The 21,777-nt window shown below is 39.6% G+C and overlaps 1 protein-coding gene across 1 annotated transcript; it reads left to right on the forward strand.

The window, feature by feature from the left end:
• Positions 1 to 10,745: 10,745 nt before the first annotated feature.
• LOC121444564 (14-3-3 protein epsilon) lies at positions 10,746 to 12,502 on the forward strand. The gene has a single exon (XM_041646396.1). The coding sequence runs from the start codon at positions 10,834 to 10,836 to the stop codon at positions 11,599 to 11,601; it is 768 nt and encodes a 255-aa protein (XP_041502330.1). The 5' UTR covers positions 10,746 to 10,833; the 3' UTR covers positions 11,602 to 12,502.
• Positions 12,503 to 21,777: the final 9,275 nt, after the last annotated feature.

Consider the following 21,777-nt stretch of genomic DNA (forward strand, 5'->3'; position numbering starts at 1 on the left):
ATTTTGTTTTTTCTCCCAATTTCTTACATAAACACAAAAATTTCAGAAACTCTCATACTGAACCGGCTGCTTCACTGCGGGTAAGAAAGCTTGCTGTTCTAAAGTACTATGATGTTTGAAGAAGTGAAATTGCAGCTGAAGTACCAACGTGAAGACTTGTTGGGATCATGCGGGCTTTCCTACAGTGTCTCTTCTGTTGAGATTCTAGCCCATGAGCAGTTCTTCCCAGAAGCAGAGGTAACAAGAGTTAGCCTGCATTGTACTGGCATGCATTGTAAAAACATCACTGGGATACCATAAATATTACCCCCATTTTCCATGCAATAATAGTTAAAAGCTTCCCTTTCTTTTACAATTAAATAATTTCAGCTTTGTGAAGGAAGAGCTAAAGTGCTTTAATACATTCTGCAGTTCTCAAATTAATCTTCATTAAAGTCAGTACTAATTTGCTTAAATGCAAAATTATTTATAGTGGGTTTACTAATATAAGCTGGAAAAAGGAGGCGATGGAGCTTTGGATTTTATTTTAACTTCGCTATTCTGACTTTGAATGGATTGGGTAAGAATGTATGACAACCGTGGCTTAACCAATATTCAAATTGTGAATAGCATTTCTATAATTTCCTGAGCAGTGTGAATCAAAACCCGCTGCTTTTACTGGCCTAGGGATGGTTTCTGTTTGTTCTTCAGTTCAGAACATCTGGGGAGTGACTTATCTAAAGAAGACCCCCCCCCCCACACACACAATGTGATATTAATGGCAGGTAAGAGAAAAAGAATGGCCTCTATGAGTAACTGAAGTTTTGAAAATGTTGGGTTTAAGTGGTGTGCTTTCCTTTTTACAGTCACTTGGTTGATGATCAGACTGTGAGTCACCAAGAAGGAAATACATGTTGACCTGAGTTTCCTGTTCTCATCTCATCATGGGGCTTTGAAGTTAATGAAGTCGTTTCTTTTTTCTTTTTCCTTTTTTTTTTTTTTTTTTTACTATTTTGATTTGGTTTAGTGAGTCCTTTGGCATTCCAGTGGTTTTGAAGTAACTTGGAGGAGTTTCCTCTTATTCACTAGAGAGGTGTGTGTGTGATCTGATCCCCAGGGACGTGCTATTTCTGTTCAGACCTATGATCTCACTCACCTTCTGTCTTCCAGCCTGGATGCTGATGAACACAGCAGCGAACAATCATGGGGCATTCACTTAAGCATTGGCCATAGTTTGGGAGAGTTTCCACGTTACAGCTCGTTAACTGCAGCATCACAATCCTTCTGTAGGTGTCCCAATTTTCAGATAAGAGTCCAATTAATTAAGCGGATGATGGAATCAGGTTTTGAATCCAGGCCATCTGGCTGCATTTGAAACCACGGCACTACGGTGTCAGAACGGATTCTCTATGGAAACAGTTTCTTGCTAAGATGGGAGCTACTTGTAATGTGTGAAGTCTCTAGGATACTAAACAAAGAGACAAATCACAGACCATTTGACATTTGCTTAACTTCATGCACGCCCGTGGCTGAACCAGCATCCCCAAAGATTCTTCATAACTCAGAGAAATACAGTCTATCTTTGTCAAAAGGCCTGCATGCTTCTTTTCTGGGATCTATCTGAGCTACTCATTTTGAAATGTAGGTAGCTCTTGGGTTTTTGAGTCTCTCTCTCTCGCCTCTTTATCCTTCTCCCCTTTTCTTTTATGCTAATTCTTCACCTTATTATGTAATTAGTATGTACAGCGCTGCAACGAGTTACAAACGCTTCAACTACAAAAGCACTTTGTTGTTTTTGAGCTAACCTCTGAGCTTACTAGGAAATTGAAAAGCCTATAGTATTACCTGGCTTGGCTAAGATCTCTTTCTTCTCTGCCCAGTTCTTCCTCTTCAGGTCTCTAGGTATTTCATCATTCTTTGATCTTCTCTGCTTCACGCTGTCCCATGCTCCCTACATAGGATGTTTCTTTAATGCAGAAATGATAAAAATTTTTATGCAAAACTTTGTCTGATAGGTTTTTACATAAAATCAGAATAAGTTCCAAATATTATTGACTATTAGAAGCACAGCATAGTGGAACCTGGATGATAATCTAGGGGTAGTAAGCATGTAGTGCTTGAGATTAATTATATATTTTCCTATAAACGATGGTATTCTCAGTTCTTAAGTCAGCAGAATATAACATTAATCTAATTCTAGTTTACATTCTGCACTCAAAGTTATTTTATCTTTTTAAAACTATTGATTTTTGATTTATGTGAACATACGTAATTTTTTTGTGTGTATGTGTGTACGTGTGCGCGTGCGTGTGCTTGCATGTGCCTGTGGAAGCCAGAAGAGGCCTCAGATCCCACTGGAGTTACAGGTGGCTGTGAGTTACCCAGCCTGAATGGTGGGAGCAGAATGAGGGTCAACAAGTGCTCATAACTGCTGAGCCATCTTTCCATTTCTCTATTTTATTTTGTTTGTGAATCAAAACTATGAAGAGCCGGTTTGCTTTTTGCTCATGTTATCTTAAGCCCTTGAATACTTTCACTGTTGACTTTCACCTTAATTATTTAAAGGAAATCACTATTACAGGCCATCATGACCCTCTTTTTCCTAAATGTGAATGTAAGAATGATTTCTTCTTGGACATTCCTATAAGAATTACCAGTGACCAAACACTCTGGAAAACAGCTCCGAATTAGGAATTACTTCTTTATAGATACAGTCTGTAGGCACATTAACTCTTTTGATAATTTTTTTCTCATTTTGAACTTAAACCATAAACTATTTTCCACAGGTGTTGCTGGCAATCTATTTTGCTTCTATTGATAGTTGTGTAATTTTCGAAATCTTGAGTGTTTGGGCCAATTTTCTATTTTTTCGAGATCAGGTCCCTGTGTTTGACATCCACTGAGTTGATTGTCCTTTTAGTTTTATGTCCACTGCAGGGGTAAAGTCAGTCATCTTGTTGCATTCGCTGAGGCTAAAAAGACAACCTCCATTGTGTAGCAATTGGAGCAAAAGTGAACAATGTTCGGCAGAAGCTGTTTCCTAGCATGCCTTCAATGTGTTGAGACAATGAGGTAGAAACAGTAATAAATGAATAAACGAAGTATACTGAACTCTCATTTCTTTACTTTTTTTCAAGTGGATACATTTTCAAAAATTAGTATATATTGACTGTAAATAACAATGGATTTCATTATGACCTTTTACACACATATATGTGCATTTTAAACATATTCAAGATCCTTACCCCTCTTGTCTCTCCTCCTCCCACTGCTCCTCCTCTTCCCAACTAGTCCCCCAGGTAGATATCTTTAGTATCCCTCCGAATGTCTTCTAAATGTATACAGATGTAGAAAAGTAACTTACACTATAGCCATACCAAACCGAAGTGACTTAGTTTTGGAAGTCTCTTTTTTCTTATGAACTAAATGTGATCCACAGTAAGCAGGCTTCTCCCTTTCATATTTCATAGTCTGAGCTTTTAATAATCTGCTCAGAATTGGAGCTAAGCATGACCATCACTGTGCCATCTCTTCTTTAGTATTATTGGTGAGGAATATGTTTTCCCATCTCCATCGCTGTGGCAATCCTCTTGTTCTTCCCAGTGCCCCAGCAGAGGCTGATTACAGACTCAGAATGTTCTGAGCACATTTTGGAGGTGAGCAGGTCTTTTGCAAAATCCCGTGTTTTATTTTTTTCCATCCAAAGTCTTCTATTTTAGAGTAGCTTTTAAAGTGATATTTAAAATAAACAAAGAAATATGGGATTGGAACACTTTTCTACTTTATTCTTATTTTTATGGCCTTGTCTCCAAAGATGTATATCTCACACACTCTCATTTTTTTTCTAAGTACAAATTAAAGAACCAAGTTTATTGTTTTTATTTTTCCACAATGTTGAGCTCATTTTGTATTTTTGCTTTAAGAAATTCAGTTTATATGGCCCCATATCACTTAAAAAAATATGGGCCGGGCGGTGGTGGCGCACGCCTTTAATCCCAGCACTCGGGAGGCAGAGGCAGGCGGATCTCTGTGAGTTCGAGACCAGTTTGGTCTACAGAGATAGTTCCAGGACAGGCTCCAAAAGCCACAGAGAAACCCTGTCTTGAAAAACCAAAAAAAAAAAAAAAAGTTTGAGGTCTTAGAAATGTTGTAGTCTCTTTTAATGTATTTGTAAGTATTAGCAAAGTTTTCAGGCAAATTTGTAAATTATAGCAAAACGTAAAAGATTCCTTAACTTAGTTTGAATGCAGAATTATTTTTGATTTTTCCCTTTCATTTTTTTTTTACAGTTGTTTAATTTCTGCTTGACTTAACATCAATTCTTGCACATTTTTGGTTGACGTCTTAGTTACTTCTATTGTGCAATTAATATAGACATGGCATGATTATATTTAGAAAGAAAATCCAAATGACTCTTCTCTCTTGTTTTGATCTTTGCAACGCTGATGGTTGGACACAGAGCCGTACACATGCTATGAAAGTGCTTTACCACTGAAGCAGATACCGCTATCCCCACTCCTCAGCTGTCTCTTGTTAGGTGTTTATGTCAGGTAGTAGGGACGGTGATTCTTGGGTATTCAGATTAGCTGTGGACACTCAGTATGCAGTCGGCACAAATCAATGTATTTTGCAGATACAGTGGACATCATCAGTGAATGTGGCAAGGTGGGTAGCAGAATTAGCTAAGATGTCTACTCTAGGATGAGACGTCTTCATCATCTCTTGTCAAAGCTACAAAGTAGCATCCCATTCCATTTGTGCCTCCCGACCACAGATGATTAATTCTACCTAAAGCCTAGCATTACACATAACATAATCTATTTCCCCAAAGTCTCCATCGAGGAGACTTGAGGGAGATCTTATCATCAGTAAATGATGAGTTGAGTGTATAGGGCCTAAGAGAAGACAGAGGAGGGGAGTGAACATCATCGAAACATACTGTATGGAATCCTAAAAGAGGTGGTAAAAATATCACAGTGTGATAAACAAGGAAAAGGGGGGGGGGAGTAGACATAGGACCAAAATGGATCATCAGAAACCGTCCTGAGATGTTGGCACTGCACAGTCAGTGAGTATCTGTAGTCACGGAGACTAGAAAGACCAGTCATGATTATTTTAATAATAAGCTGGCATTTTCAGACTTATACCAGTTCCACAGCCTTAAAACAATGAAAATCCAAAACATATAGTACTCTTGCCTTCAGACTGGCCTGCCACGGATGGTAAAATGGCCCTGCATTAAGCTTTGTTAACACAAGACCTGTGCCCGGAACTGTCCTGCAGTTATCCCGTTTCGCCACTAGATGGTGGTTGTGGGCTAAGAGAAGAAAAATTAAGTTTGGTTCACTGAAGAGGAAATGATAAATTTGTGAATTAAATAAAACAAGGCAATGAAAATTAGGACAATTTAAGAGAGCCCTTTATAGTTAAGTTCAACTACTTGGACATAACCTTATTGTCTTTCCTGGTACGAATGTCAAGCTCTTGGAAGAAAGAAATTACTCATTAAGACAATTGCTATCGTCAGATTCTGGATGTGGCTGCCTAACGCAGCGAATTAAAAGATTTCTTTGCTCTTTCCTCTCCTTACAATACAACATTGATATTCACTGGAAGCAAATACGTTTAAATAGTTACTACCAGAGAGCCACCCATTACCTAAGATGGTTCGTGAACTGGGTTGTTGTCCAGATTCTTCATGCTGTCTGCTAGGCAATGTGTTTTCCCTTGTATCCAGGGGCCCCAAATTGTAGAGGAAGTTTCTGAACCCACACCGCTTGAGTTTAAACTCCAGACCTGTTTCCGAATCTCTGCATCAACTCACTGTGTGGAGTTGGTACTTGGCCTATGTATGTTTTCTTTTTCTTATCTGCACAATGAGGGTGTCCTTGGTTTCTGCCTCACACAATCACTACAATGTAATGTAGTGACACAATGGTGGTAAGAAGCATGTGAGGGAAAAAGCAGCATTTCAACAGATTTATCAAACTAAAGGATTCTTAGGACCATTTCGGAGGATCACAAGTTGTTGTAGAAGGCTGCTTGTTTGTTCCCGGCAGCTCAGCCCCGAAATAATCACACAGAAGCTGTATTAATTAAATCACTGCTTGGCCCATTAGCTCTAGCTTCTTATAGGCTAGCTCTTACATCTTAATTTAACCCATTTCTAGTCATCTTTGTATCGCTACGTGACTGTGGCCTACCAGCAAGGTTCTGTCCCGTGTCTGTTTCTGGCAGGGCTACATGGCTTCTCCCTGACTCTGTCTTCTTTCTCCCAGCATTTAGTTTAGTTTTCCCCACCTAGCTCTGTTCTGCCCTGCTATAGGCTCAAAGCAGTTTGTTTATTCACTAACCAGTAAAAGCAACACATATACAGAAGGACCTCCCATATGAACAAGTAATTCATGTACCACAGTTTTTGCTCAGAGTGAGCCTTTGCACCCCACCTTCCTGTGATCATGTGATACGATTGACAGGACCTATGGTCTATTGCTTTCAAATAAGAGAGGATGATATATGAAAGTAAAATAAATTAATTCTTTTCTGAGCACCAATGACAATCACTCTGCCTGTATTAACCCAACACTACTTTGATGCAAGATGTGGCGGTGGGAATTCCACCTGAATCTTCTCCTTTAATTCTTACACAGCTTAACAAAGTGACATCTAACATGCTATTGTCAAAATATGGAAATTGGGGTTTAGAGAAGTTCAAAAGCTTTTCCTAGACCAAAGAGCCCATGCGTGGTAAAACTAGTGTTGAACCACAATCCTGTCTCACTCCAGCATTTGTCTATTTTCCTGAGATGTCACCAGTTCGAGCAAGAAAATTGAGTGGATTCTGGAAATATAGGTAGCATCCTAAATGACACATTTTCTAGTTGGCTTGCCTTACTTAGACATTAACTTATCAACATAGGTTATTATCCTTCTTTGGTGTTCTGCATGTCTGGGTAGTTATAGAACCAAGTTGTTCTTCATATTTAAAGATGATACCATCACATATGAGCCTGTGGCTGGGAAACACCAGTGTCTGACAAATGGTTCTTTCCACATTGTGTATACATGCCGATTGCTCACTGGTCTGTGGCACAGACTTCTGTTGGCGGAGTCTTGCTTCTGTGTTTTGTTCTGCCAAAGTGTGGTTGACTGAAGCTTCCTTTGAACAAGACTAAGCTACCAGTGATTCTGTAGACACACCGAGGTACCCTGGGTTCTTGTCCCCAGCAATTCTTGACTTTGTCAGACTGTCTTTTGGATTACAGGCTCTTCTGGGGGTTCTCCCCACTACTATCAAATTTTTAGTGTACTGTGGTCTTCCCTTCTTCTCTCCTTCTTTCTCTACCTTTCTTCCTCCTCCTTCCCTGCTTCCTTACTTGTTCTCTCCCTTTCCTTCTTTCATCCCTCCCTCCCTTTTTTCTTTTATCCCTTTCTTTCCTTCATTTCCCCTTTCCTTCCTTCTTCCTTTTCTCCCTCTGGTCTTCTGTCCTTCTTTCCCTTTTCTTATTTCCCCCTCCCCACTCTCTCCCTCTTTCTTTTCTCTCCCTTCAACCTCCTCCTTTTTTCCCTCTTGAAACAAGGTCTTTATATATATCTGATTTTTGACATGTGAAATCCCAGATTCCTGATTGTTGAGATTATAGGTATATGATGCTCCCCTCTTTAAAAAAGATTTATTTATTTATGTATTTATTTATTTACTCTGTATACAGTTTTCTGCCTGCAAGTATGCCTGCACTGCATGCCAGAAGAAAGCCCTGGAACACATTATAGATGGCTGTGAGCCACCATTTGGTTGCTGGAAATTGAACTCAGGACCTCTGGGAGAGCGGTTAGTGCTCTTAATTTCTGAACCATCTCTCCAACTCCCCCTCCCCTTTTAAAAGATGGTGGCCCATTTTTAACACATACCTGGTTCATTAGATTCAAGATATATGTACTCCCAGTCTTCATGCGTAGATATTATATTTCTCCATGGATTATTACCACCACATCTAAGATAGTTGTGGAAAAGGACAGAGTGGACACACACTACAGTTAGAAGACAATTTGGTGACTCACCCCTCCTATCTTTAGAAGACTTCAGTTTGGTTGGATGTTCAACTTCCCATCTGGAGCCTCCTAGTTTGTGATTATTTTCTAGTTTCTTAGCAACTAATTTTTATGTAGAAGGACAGGAAGTGTCTGCAAGTGAGGGTACAGCCTGGTGTGGCATCTCAGCCTTCACAGGAGCAAAAAGCAGCTGAGGGAAGCTCATGACTTCTGGATGTGTAGCGTCCTTCTTCTCTTTCTACTTCTCTCACTTTTTTTCTTCTTCTTTTCTCCCCCTCACCTTCTTCTCGGACAGAATTTTTCAACTTCATGCTCTAGAACAGAAATTAAGTTTGGGCTTCACAGCCTCAAGACTCTTCCTATTTTGGTCCAAAAGTTTTTTTTTTTTTGGTTCAGAAAGTTGTCCTGAGCATAATAGTATATGAAGACCACCCCTAATTTTTATCTACCAAATCAACAGTGACCTTCCTGTCTCTATAGTCAAGACAATGAGAAATATTTTTCAACATTATTAAATCTCCTTGAAGGATGCAATTACCTTTGATTATAAACCACTGATCAAATAATGTGATCTAATTTAATTCTCATAATGACTTTTGAAATATATCAGATCACCTACTTCTTATTTTAGGGATGGTGAAATGGAGGCTTACAATAGTAAGTGTTTGCTCAGAGCAGTGTGAATAGAGATTTCTGAACCAGATAGAATAGTGAAAATCTAACCACAGAATTGAATGTCATACTGTAAATCAAGTTCACCACTACTACAAACTTTGGTCCTGAATTTCTGTCTTATAATGTTCTTCTCTTGAAAGTATCCTGTTAGACTCACTGAAGTACTTTCAGTCCCTAAATCATGTTTGTGTAACAAATTCCCTCCCTCTGCAATGCTGTTGCTTCAGCCTAGATTACCTTTGCTCCCCATTTCTGTATATGGGACACGAGTTAATGATCTTTATTGTCTGAGCAGCAGTGTCCCTCCATTTCTGACCTAGGTGTGGTCATGCTTCCATACCTACCTGATCCCATTCCGACACATTAACACGCACAGATTACACAGCGCAGATTCACTGGATGGAAGGTGTCTTGAGGTCCTTCATATACTAGTTTGTGTTGACTTTTGCACTTTCTCATTTCTGCACTTGGCCTCTTACTGAATGGATAGACTGTAGTGTCTAGACAGTAATGAAAATACAGGCATATTTTTACTTCAGATGTGCTAGGCTGTGATCTGTGTGCTTGGCTATACTCTTTTGAGGAATCTTCTACCTTTTTGACTTCTTGTGTTTCATGATCCATTTAACACACACACACACACACACACACACACACACACACACACACACTCACACAATGCTTTACTTACCTTCTACAGACCACTCATTGAATAGATGTCCTTCGTTGACATGTCTTGGTTTTCACCCCTCATGCTGAATTTTCTCTCACATTGGATTTCCCTTTTCTGTGCTTGGGCTGTGATTCTCATCTTGGGTCATCTTTCTCTATGGATGCTCTTTTAACTCATCCTCTTCCGTAAATATTTAACTTCCAATGTTTGGTGCAAGAGACATAATCCAGAAGAAAAATTGGGACTGGAGATCGTGAAACTATACATGGAACTCAAAAGCCTTGAGCTCACTCAGGGAGAGTATAGATAGAGGCCAGCAGAGTCCCTTTGCGCTTACATTTAAAGTGGTGGAGAATAAAGAAAAAACAGTAAGGGTGGTGGAATAGAACAATCTCCCAGTCTAGAAAGGACCATGGTTATGTCATCATTTGTAGTAGGCAGAAAGGCAGAATACAGAGTGGTAGAAGTGGTGTGGGGAACATATAGACATGAATGTTGTGATAGATTCTGTTCTTGGTGAGAAGAAGGGAGCAGAGGAGGTTTTTATTATTGTTTTTACTGAGCTATGCATTTTTCTTTTCTCCCCTTGCTCTCTCCTTGTTCCCTTCTACCCTCTCCCATGACCCTCACACCTCCAATGAACTCGGAGCTCTTGTCCTTTTTTTCCTATGTAGATCCATGTATGCCTCTCTTAGGGTTCTCTTTGTTGTCTAGGTTCTCTGGGATTGTGAATTGTAGGCTGCTGGTTTTTCTTTGCATTATGCTAAAAGTCACTTATGAGTGAGTACATATGATATTTGTCTTTCTGAGTCTGGGTTACCTTACTCAATATGTTTTTTCTAGATCTATTTATTTGCACGCAACTCTCAAGATGTCATTATTTATTTATTTGTTTGTTTTTTTATTTAGTTATTTATTTTTTTACTGCTGTGTAGTACTCCATTGTGTAAATGTACCACATTTTCTTTATCCATTCTTCAGTTGAGGGACATCTAAGTTGTTTCCAGGTTTCTGGCTATTACAAATAATGCTGCTATGAACATAGTTAAACACATGTCCTTGTGATATGATTGAGCATCCTTTGGGTATATGCCCAACAGTGGTATTGCTGGGTCTTGAGGTAGATTTTTTTCTAATTTTCTGAGAAATCATCATACTGATTTCCAAAATGGCTGTACAAGTTTGCACTTCCACCAGCAATGGAGGAGCATTCTCCTTACCCTACCCAAGGAGGTGTTTTCGAAGTGAGAATTGTTCTAAAAGCATTACTTAGTGCATGGAGTAGCTAAAATAAGACTTACTATATGGTATCAAGAGCTTTTTTTTTTTAAAAAAAAGATTATTAAAAATAAGTGTGAAGATTTTTACTGCTCGGACGCGGAGCGAGAAGCTGAGAGTCGGAGACGCTATCCGCTTCCATCCGTCGCGCAGACCCTGCCGGAGCCGCTGCCGCTATGGATGATCGGGAGGATCTGGTGTACCAGGCGAAGCTGGCAGAGCAGGCCGAGCGATACGACGAAATGGTGGAATCAATGAAGAAAGTAGCAGGAATGGATGTGGAGCTGACAGTTGAAGAACGAAACCTTTTATCTGTTGCATATAAAAATGTGATTGGAGCCAGAAGAGCATCCTGGAGAATAATCAGCAGCATTGAACAGAAGGAAGAAAACAAGGGAGGAGAGGACAAACTAAAGATGATTCGGGAGTACCGGCAAATGGTTGAAACTGAGCTCAAATTAATCTGTTGTGACATTCTGGATGTACTGGACAAACACCTCATTCCAGCAGCTAACACTGGCGAGTCCAAGGTTTTCTATTATAAAATGAAAGGGGACTACCACAGGTATCTGGCTGAGTTTGCCACAGGAAATGACAGGAAGGAGGCCGCAGAAAACAGCCTCGTGGCTTACAAAGCTGCTAGTGACATTGCCATGACAGAACTTCCTCCAACGCACCCCATTCGTTTAGGTCTTGCTCTCAACTTTTCCGTATTCTACTATGAAATTCTTAATTCCCCTGACCGTGCCTGCAGGTTGGCAAAAGCAGCTTTTGATGACGCTATTGCAGAACTGGACACGCTGAGTGAAGAAAGCTATAAGGACTCTACGCTTATCATGCAGCTGCTACGTGATAACCTGACGCTTTGGACCTCAGACATGCAGGGCGATGGTGAAGAGCAGAATAAAGAAGCGCTGCAGGATGTGGAAGATGAAAATCAGTGAGACGTACTAAAGCCAACAAGAGAACACATCTCTGATCACCCTCCCTCCCCACCCTCCCCTTGGAAGTTCCCCATTGTCACTGAGAACCACCAAATTTGACTTTCACATTTGGTCTCAGAATTTAGGTTCCTGCCCTGTTGTTTTTCTTTCTTCCTCTTTTTTTTCTCCCCTCCCCCCTTTTTTTTAAACAAACAAACAAACAAACAAACAGTTTTCAGAAGTTCTTAAAGGCAAGAGTGAATTTCTGTGGATTTTACTGGTCCCAGCTTTTAGGTTCTTTACGACACTAACAGGACTGCATAGAGGCTTTTTCAGCATTACTGTATTGTCTCCAGCCACACGGGCAAGATCATCAATAGAAATGGAAATGACATTTGAAAGCCATTAGACTTCTAGGTGATGCATCTAAGAAAGATTAATCACATGATAGAGGCGCATATGTGCTGTCATTTTTCCTTTTTTAATTGTTTAAATTGAATTTTATACCAATGTTTAAACTTAATTGGATATTAGCTTGAGATGTTTTGGGGGAGTTTGTTATAATGGTTTTGCTGTCAAATGTGTTTGGAACTCTGCTGAAGTGTTGCTGAAAGGCATGGTGCTGGTAACAGTTCAACAATCCGTGGCTGCTCATTCTTGCCGACTCCTCCCCCTCTGAAGCAGGTTAGCATTGAAGGTGGTATGGAAGCCTGCATGCGTGTTCAACTCTCTTCCTTTCCCCTCGCTCCTTAGCCTCCTTCCCTCTTCCTCCTCTTCCGCTCGCTCAACCTCTTTTGTTCAGTATGTGTAACTTGAAGCTAATTTGTACTACTGGATGTCTGACTGGAGCCACAGATGCAGCATCTGTATTGTTCTTACTGAAACACAGCATGGAATTAACATTAAACTTAAATAAAACAAACCTAAATTAAAAATGCCAAATAAAAAAAAATAAGTGTGAAATGAGATTTGTTGCAAGGTGCCTTACTTTTCTCTATCCAAAATGAACTACTCAGACGCTGTACAGGATATGTGGGAAGTTGCATTTGTATAGAATTAGAGTTTCACTAGGAATCCACAGGAAGAGGAGCAAACGGCATTTTCAAGCATATGTGTCAGTATACGCTCATCTTTTCCCATCATCCATTGCTCTTCTTGTGCCCTCTCCACTTCCACTGCATGCTCTTCCTTTCTCTAGTTAGTCCTTCCTCCTTTTATTATCGTGTTACATGTTTTCCATTTCCCTCTTTATTTCCCATTTCCCTTAGGATATTTCCCTCAGGATCTTTCCCTCTCTTCTCATAATTCCTTTTCTAGTTTTGTAAATTCCAAACACACGCATATATATACAAACACACACATTCTAGCACACCGTGGATACACAAATACACATGCACTTATATGTAATTAAGGTTCCACAATGGGAGAGAACGTGAGGTATTTATTTTTCTGAGCCTGGCTTATTTCACTTAACATAATGATTTCCAGTTGCCTCCATCTTCCTACAGATGCTATGATTTAATTTTTATTGCAGTCACATAAAATTCCATTGTGTATATATGCCATATATTTTATTTTTTAAGACACAGACTTTATTTTTTGAAAATTGTGTGTGTGCATAAGGTATTTTGATTGCTGTCTTCACCATCCTCCCTTGTCCCCCCACTCAACTCCTGTTAACTCTCCTGCCCTACAAAGCTCTTTTCCTTCACCAACTGAGTTTAACCATGACTGTCTGTATGCCCATGGATTTGGAACTGTCGGTTGGAACTTGGTGGACTCACTGTGGGTCCAGAGTATGTCACTTCAACAGTAAGGATTGGGGTTCTTTAGGCCCCTCATAGATCCATGGCTAACTGTCAACAAAGCCAGTTTTGTGTTTTATTTATTCATTCATCTGTTCATTGATATCCAGGCCGGTGCAATTTCCTGGTTGTTATGAGTAGTACTACTATAAACATGGAAACAGAATTATCTCTGTAGTGTGTTGATCTAGAGTCCTTTGTGTATATACCTAAGAATTGTGTAGCTGGAACCTATGGTAGTTCTAATTTCAGTTTTTTGATGATCTGCTGTAGTGATTTCCATAGTGGCTACACAAGTTTGCATACCCTCACAGTTACTAAGGGGTCCTCATTCACCACATCCTTGTCAGCATTTGTTACTATTTTTTACTTGATGATAACTATTTTAACTTGGGTGAGGTGGTATCTCAAAGCAATTTACATTTCCCTGATGGCTAAAGATATTGAAAACATTCTCAAGTTTTTATTTCTTATTTTATAAAATCATTTATTTTTATTTTGTGTGTGTGCATGTTTGCCTGCGTATATACCATGTGTATGCCTGGCACCTGCAGAAACCAGAAGTGGGTTTTGAATCCTTTAAAACTGCAGTTACAGGTGGTTGTGCACCATAATGTAGGTTTTGAAAACAGAACCCAGCTCTTCTGTAAGAGCAGTGAGTGCCATTAACAACTGAGCCACCTCTACACCCCCAATTTTCCTTTTTGAAAACTATTGCTTTAACTAATTTGTTCATTTGATCATTGAATGATTTGGAATTTTTAATGCTTAATTATCAAAGTTTTTTTAAAAATATCCTAGATATTAATCACCTATCTGTATATAGTTGATAAAGCATTTTCTTCAATCTGTAGGTTGTCTCTTCATGCTTGTCTTTTTTTTTTTTTTTTTTTTGAGACAGCTTTTCGTTGTGTAACCTTGGCTGTCCTAGAACTCGCTCTGTAGACCAGGCTGGCCTTGAAGTCACAGAGATCTGCCTGCCTCTGTCTCCAGAGTGATGGGATTAAAGGTGTTTGCCACTACTGTTCTGCCTCACTCTTGTCTGTCAGTGCTTTATTATTGTGAAGAGACACCATGACCACAGTAACTCTTATAAGGAAATCATTTAATTGGGACTTGCTAAAAGTTTCAGATATTTAGTCCCATTGGTAGCTCAGAGATCTACATTCAGATCCACAAGCAGCAGAAAGAGAGAGCCACTGGGCCTGGGTTGGGCTTTTGAAACTTCAAAGCCTACCCCTAGTGATACACTTCCTCTAGCAAGGCCACACCTAATCCAACGTGGCTAATCCTTTCAAATAGTGCTACTCCCTAAGTATTCAAATATGAACCTGCATAGACCCTTTTTATTCAAACCACCACAACTCTGAGGACTGTTTCCTTTGTTGGGGAAATAATTCTTAACTTCATATTATCCTAATTGTCAATTCTTGCAATTATTTATTGTGCTATTAAAGCTAAATTCAGAAAATCCTTTCCTATGCTATATCTTAAAGTATTCCTTCTATATTTTCCTTTACCAGTTTCTTTCAGGTCCAGCTGAAGAGTGGGAGGAGTGAGAATATGAGCAAAGAGGTCAAGACCATGATGGGGACACCCACTGAACAGCCTACCTGAGCTAATGGGAGCCCACCAACTCCAGCTGGACAGAGAAGGAACAAGCATAGGACCAAGCCAGACCTCTGAATGTGGGTAACAGTTGTATGCCTGGGGCAGACTGAGGGGCCAATGGCAGTAGCACCAGGATTTATCCCTACTACTTGTACTAGCTTTTTGGGAACCTATTGTCTTTGGATGGATACCTTGTTCAGCCTAGATATAGTAGGGAGGGCCTTGGACCTTCCCCAAAGCAATGTGGTTTACCCTCTCTGAGAAGTGGAATGAGGGGTGGGGTGGGAAGAAAAGTGAAGGGAAGGGAGTGGGAACTGGAATTGGTACGTAAAATGTAAAAAGATTGCTTTCTTTAAAAAAAAAATAAGAAAAATAAAAAGACTGGGTGTGCCAGGGTCTAAACTGAAGGTATTCACAGATGCACTTTTAGATTTTGAGATATGATTTTCACAGATGTGGGCTTGTAGTTTTACTATTTTATAAGTGAATGAAAAGCTTATATAGTAATTATGATACAGATACAAATATGACTAGGATAGAGAATCATTGTTAAGAGAAAACATTCTGGGATGGGTGTATAGCTCAGTGGTAAATTATTTGTCTACCAGCGTCACAAAATTAGGAGAGAAAAGTTTCCACGACATAGAGTTTTTATCCTAATTCTTGTAATTAATCACAGCTGTGTGATTCAGGCACCAGGGAGACTTGAACCTTTCCGTCTCAGTTTCTGTGTTATACAATGGAGAGAGTGACGATGTTTTCTTTATCACGTTGTTATTTGGCCCACATTGATTAGTATAGTTTAGTCGGCATTATTTGCACACGTAAGAACTTCATGCCACATCGGTTGTTATTTGTGCTGCTAATTTTGGCTCACACGATCTCACCTGAGACCGTCAATGAAAGTTTGTCTACACTGTTAGCTTGCTCCGTGAACGGCAAGTTTACAGTGTAATTGATGAAAGCTAAACTATCGGAATTATCACATCTGTAGTGGTTTGAACGAGAGTGGCCCCCATAGGCTCATACGTTTGGATGGTTAGCCACCAGGGAGTAAAACTCTAATAGGGTTAGAAGGATTAGGAGGTGGGGCCGTGTTGGAGGAAGTGTGTCACTAGGGGTGGGCTTTGAGGTTTCAAAAGCCCACGCCTGTGGATTAGGATATAGTCTCTCAGCTACTGCTTTAGCACCTGCCTTTCTGTCACCATGCTCCCCACCATGGTGAAAATTTACAACCCCTCAATTAAAGGCTTTCTCTTCTAAGAGTTGCCTTGGTTGTGGTGTCTCTTCACAGCAATAGGCCAGTGACTAAGGCAACATATTAAAAAGGAGGATTTTAATGCATGAAAATGGAACCCTTGCATACGGTTGGTGTGAATACAAATTAGTACAACCACTGTGCAAAAACAGTTTCTCAAAAATTTAAAAACAGAACTATTTATATGATCCAGAAATACCACTTCAGGTTATTCATATTCAAAGGAAATAAAATCAACACGTCAGCAAAACATCTGCATTTCTATGCTTATTTCAGTACAATTAAAAAGAAAAGAAAACAATTTAGGTGTCTGTCCACTGATAAATGGATAAAGAAAATGTATATAAATATACACAATAGAATACCAGTCCACTGTGAAAAGGAAGAAATTCTCTTATTTGTGACTATATGGATGAAATTAGAAATCATTATGTTAAATAAAACAAGCCAGGCATAGAACCAGAACCAAGTACTAAAAACATTGATGTCACAGATGTTGAGAGAATAGTGGTTTGTATAAGGCAGGAGGTAGTAAGAGGGAGGTAGGGTTAGGAGAGGTTGATTAGAGAGTATAAGTTACAGTTTGAAGTAAGAAGTTCTGGTGTTGGGTGACTATAGCTAGAAATTAGGTACCATATATTTAAACATAAACTGGAGGAAAGGATTCTGAATTATGCATGTTTGTCCCCTACAAATGATAACTTTTGCAGAGTTATGTATGTTAACCTGACTTGAACATTGAGACATCACGTCATAGGTACCATATTAATATGTGTCATTTGGTGTTTTATGTAACAGCTAAAATAAAATTTGAAATGTGAATCTTTTCTATAGCAAGTTCTCTGATCATTCATTATGAGCAGTATGAAAGTTTTATGAATGACATTAAAATACCAAAAATGTTCAAAGTTTTATTCTCAGTTATGGGAAAAATCATTTGAATATTGGGATATTTTAATTTGGTAATCAACAGTGGAAAAATACAGAAATTTTATTACTGCTATTGTAATTTATGAGCACAAATGATCTGAAGAGGGAAATGGGAAACTGTGTTCGTGGATTAACTAAGGAGAGTGAAGGGAGGTAAACACAGAAAAAAGAAGAGGTTAAAATAACAGTAAGGATGTCTAAACAAGTCGTAAAGAATCATCTTATTAACTATCTACCTAAAATACCTATAATAGATATAAATCAGCACATTAGCATGTATACATTGTTTAAATGAAATTCTCCATATAGTTTTTCCATTTAACAAAAGCCCAGCACTAGGCATGATAAATCCTCTTTCAAGTAGTTGATCAGGGTTGTCCCAGAGACTCCACAAAGGCTATAGATACCACGTTTGGATACTCCCATAGTTGAAAAATATGTCCTATTGTTGAAGATACTATGAACTTTGGACATAAGAGCCACAGGCCCTGAGATGGATCTGACTTGAAAGCCTCCTCCCTGTGGGCTAGCTTTTATGGAACCAGAAGGTGCCACACAAACTTCCGAAGGAGGTGAGCAAGCAACAGTCGCATTCAGCTGGGACACCAATCAACTGTAACAGCTAGAGTGGCACAATAGCCCCAACGATGCAGCAGTGGCATCAATACTTCGGTGGTAACCAACAGTTCTCTAATTGAACTTAATATTTGCGTAAACAGAGGGAAATCATGCCTGGTACCAGAACCCAGCCAACTACCCAGGGCTAGTGAAGTCATGAATGTTGGAGAAGAGTCTACAACTGCAACACTAATAAACCAGTAAGCCATAAATACATCTTAAATATGTGTCCTCATACCCATAGATATTTTTGTTATCATTTCTTGTTTTAGTTAGAGTTTCTATTACTGTGATAAAACACCATGGCCATAAACAACTTGGGGAAGAATGGGCTTATTTGTATTATGCTCACATCAGAGTTCATCATTGAAGAAAATCAGGATAGGAATGCAAGCAAGGCAAGAACTTGGAGGCAGGAGTTGATGTGGAGACCATGGAGGAGTGTGCTTACTAGCTTTCTCCTCATCATTTGCTCAGTTTGATTTCTTATAGCACCCAGGATCACCAGCTAGGGGTGGCATATTCACAGTTGGCGCCCCACGTGATGGACTAAACCCACTTAAAAAACCTGAGAAGGCTTAAAAATAAGGGAGAGAGAGTTTAACACAGATTTTTGCTGTTTGTTGGTGGCATGCTGTAGAGAGATTTCCTGATTCGGCAATAGTAGCAGAAAAAACGCTGTGTCATTTTAAAGCGCGACTTCCCGGGGCTGTGCCTCCATTGTGATCTCTGTCTGGCTCCTGCGGGAGACAGAGCTTTTGAATAGAGCATTTGGAGTAAAGTGCTACGATTTGTTTGATGGCAACTAGACTCGCTGTGTTCTCGGGTCTACTCTGCTTGCCAGAGGCAAGTAAGCGCCTCATCTAAGAGAGGCTTCCCGACTCAGCTTTAGCTGCAAAGTCTGCAGCTCATTAAGAGGTCCTGCCACGAAACACTTAAATGGTGTTGAGGAAAAGCTGAACGCATGCTTTTCAGTTTTCAGCCATAGCAGGAAAAAAGCTGCGCCGTTTAAAAATGCCAGCTTTCTGGGCTGTCCTGCTAGGGCAAACTCTGACTCTTTTACACAGGCGGTTTGTGCAGTTTGCAAGCACAGGCTGCTGAAGCTCGCTTGCTGGCTACAGCCAGTACCTCAGCCATGAGGCTGGAAAGCTAAGGAATGAACTGGATCTAGCTGGCAAAGGCACGCCTTTAATCCTACTGATATTGCTTGGTAAATTAAAGACTCATGTGGTCAGAAAAAGAGAGATATACAGTAAAGAGAGATTCAAAGACAGAGAAATTTTCTGAATGGTTTAAAGTGTGTTAAAAATATATGCAGACTAAAAGTTGAAGTTCTTAAAGTAAAAAACAAAAAAAAAAGGAAGAGAGTTGTTGTGTGTGGTAGTACACACCTTTAATCCCAACACTTGGTAGGTAGAGGGAGATAGACCTCTGTGACTTCAAGGTGTGGTAGCACACGCCTTTAATCCTAATGCCTGGGAGGCAGAGACAGGCAGATCTCTGAGAGTTCAAAGACAGCCTGGTCTACAGAGTTACTTCAGGTCAAAGATACAGAGAACCTGTCTCAAAAAGCAAAGAGTTAAAAGTAAAAATAAACAAAATAGAGGTTAAAACAAAGCTGCACAAAGATGGAAAATACACAGAGAATCTTGATACTGTATGCTATTATGCTCTCTTTGAATTATTTGAATGCTGAGGAAGGAGCAACAGCTGCTAAAAGATATTTATTTATAAATGCTGCTGAACTAATCCAACATAGATATTTTGAATTTGGATCTAAGGATATGATACTTTGGAAAAGAGATTCTTCTTTTGTTTTCACAGAGGATCAGATCTTGTGGATTGCATTTATCCCGATATGGTATGATGGACCACGCCCTCCTGAAGGGTTGTTGTGAACATCTCCAGAAAATTGCTTCGCTCAGCTGCCAACTGAGATGAAACTAGCACACAGGTTATACCGTGAAAGACCTAATTAACAATCCCCCATTCAGCAGGAAGCAGTTTAGAGAGAAAAAACTGCGCCCATGTTCCCAAATATGGTTTATAAACGTCCTTTTACATTTAAAGGGGGATATGATATAGATATGAATAATTCGCATTAGTATAGATTTTGCTTTATTGATAGAGATTTAAGGTCAATTTTGTTATATGTATAAGTGTTTCTGATTTTGATTAGGGTATTGTGATTGTGTAGTTCATTTAAATATGTACTGTATAATTAAGAAATATAGGTTGTTAATGGATAATCATCGATAATAGTAAAGCTTGTAGTCATGTTAGTTAGATTTTCTAGATATATAGAGATATATTTTAGATAGACATTCTTCATGTCTTTCAAAGATTACAGAATAGGACATTTAATGTTTTAATAACTGAGGACTTTTCATGACAATGAGACACTCTGCTCCTGGCAGCACCAATCTACTTCAAGAGGAAGATGGGCATCGAAGAGGCACCTTATGGAGTTTGATAGCCATTTGGGCAAGAAACTGCTCTTGCCTGGACTATTGCATAAACTGGACACAGAGAACCCGCAGAGAGAGGACTACTGAACTTGCCTAAGTTGAGATGATCTTTCGGGGTTCCTGATTCATGAAAGAGTCTGCGAGACATTCTTCAGGACAAGTAGATAGTGACTGCCTTTGGAATTTCCTGCTTGATGAAAATGTCTGCTGGATACTATGGGCCTGAAGGCTAAAGATGGATGCCCCAAGGGTACAAAAGAACTTTGGGTGACTGTCCAGGCAGCGAGATGTCTTTGTCATTTCTAGAGTTTGAAGTTTCTTAGTTCTTGTTTACTTAGGTAATATTGTATCTTTCTGGAGTCTTTGATGGAGTTAAGAATAGTTAGTTATAGTTTTCCTTAGTTATGATAAAGATTATTGTAACTTTTACTTGATAACTGTTTTGTTATATGTAATTTTGCTATGTTAAAGTTAAAGCCTTTTTATTTTTTATTTTTTTGTTTAAACCGAAAAAGGGGAAATGATGGAGGAAGGTCATTGGCTAATAAAGGAACTGCCTTGGCCCATTTTATTGGTTAGAAGATAGGTGGGTGGAGTAAACAGAACAGGATACTGGGAGGAAGAGGAAGTGAGCTCAGAGTCTCGACAGCTCTCCTCTCGGGAGCAGACGCCTGAGAGAGACGCCATGCCCTGCTCCCGGGATGAAGCTCCGTCCCAGGATGGACATAGGCTAGAATCTTCCTGCTAAGCGCACCTTGGGGTGCTACACACAGATGATTAGAAATGGGCTAAATTAATATGTGAGAATTAGCCTAGAAGAGAATGGGCCAAGCAGTGTTTAAATGAATACAGTTTGTGTGTTGTTATTTTGGGCATAAGCTAGCCGTGCAGGCGGCTGGGGTGCTGGGGACACAGCCCCGCCGCCCTTATTACTACACACAGTAAACTGGACCCTCCCATATAAAGCATTGACCAAGAAACTATACCACAAGCTTGCTGACAGTCCAAGCTAGTGGGGACAGTTTTTCAATTGAGGTTACCCCTTCCAAAATGCTGGTGTCAACTTGACATAAAACCAGGCAGCATATCCCTTATCAAAGAAACTTCTCTTTGCAACAGAGACCATACAAAAATTACGACTGATCAGAGTCAGCTGTGGAGCCCAGTACATCTACAGCATAACTCCTGTACCTCGAGATTATTGGGGAGCAAGGGGTAGAAAGATTGTAAGGACCAGAGGGACAGGGAGATTGCTATGAGGTTGTGTCTCCTATTAATTTCAGAAACTACACTCATAAAGTTTCACCAACATGACTGCCTAAACAAGACACAAATAAAGACCACACCAATAGACATGCTAACTTGGAAGGGGCAAAGCTCTGGAGGCCTCAATACTAGACAAAAAGCTACAGGCAACCAAGGAAAACTGAGAATGGGAGAAATAAAATAGTTTTGGTTTTTGTTTTTGGTGAAGAACACAACAATTGGTTATTCAATACCAAATACC

This window comes from Microtus oregoni, unplaced genomic scaffold, assembly GCF_018167655.1.
Source record: "Microtus oregoni isolate MIOR12 unplaced genomic scaffold, Mior012 000132F_ref0000261, whole genome shotgun sequence".
Classification (NCBI taxonomy): domain Eukaryota; kingdom Metazoa; phylum Chordata; class Mammalia; order Rodentia; family Cricetidae; genus Microtus; species Microtus oregoni.

Coding starts and splice junctions, on each gene's coding strand:
- LOC121444564 (XM_041646396.1), top strand. CDS start 10,834: ATGGATGATCGGGAGGATCTGGTGTACCAGGCGAAGCTGGCAGAGCAG.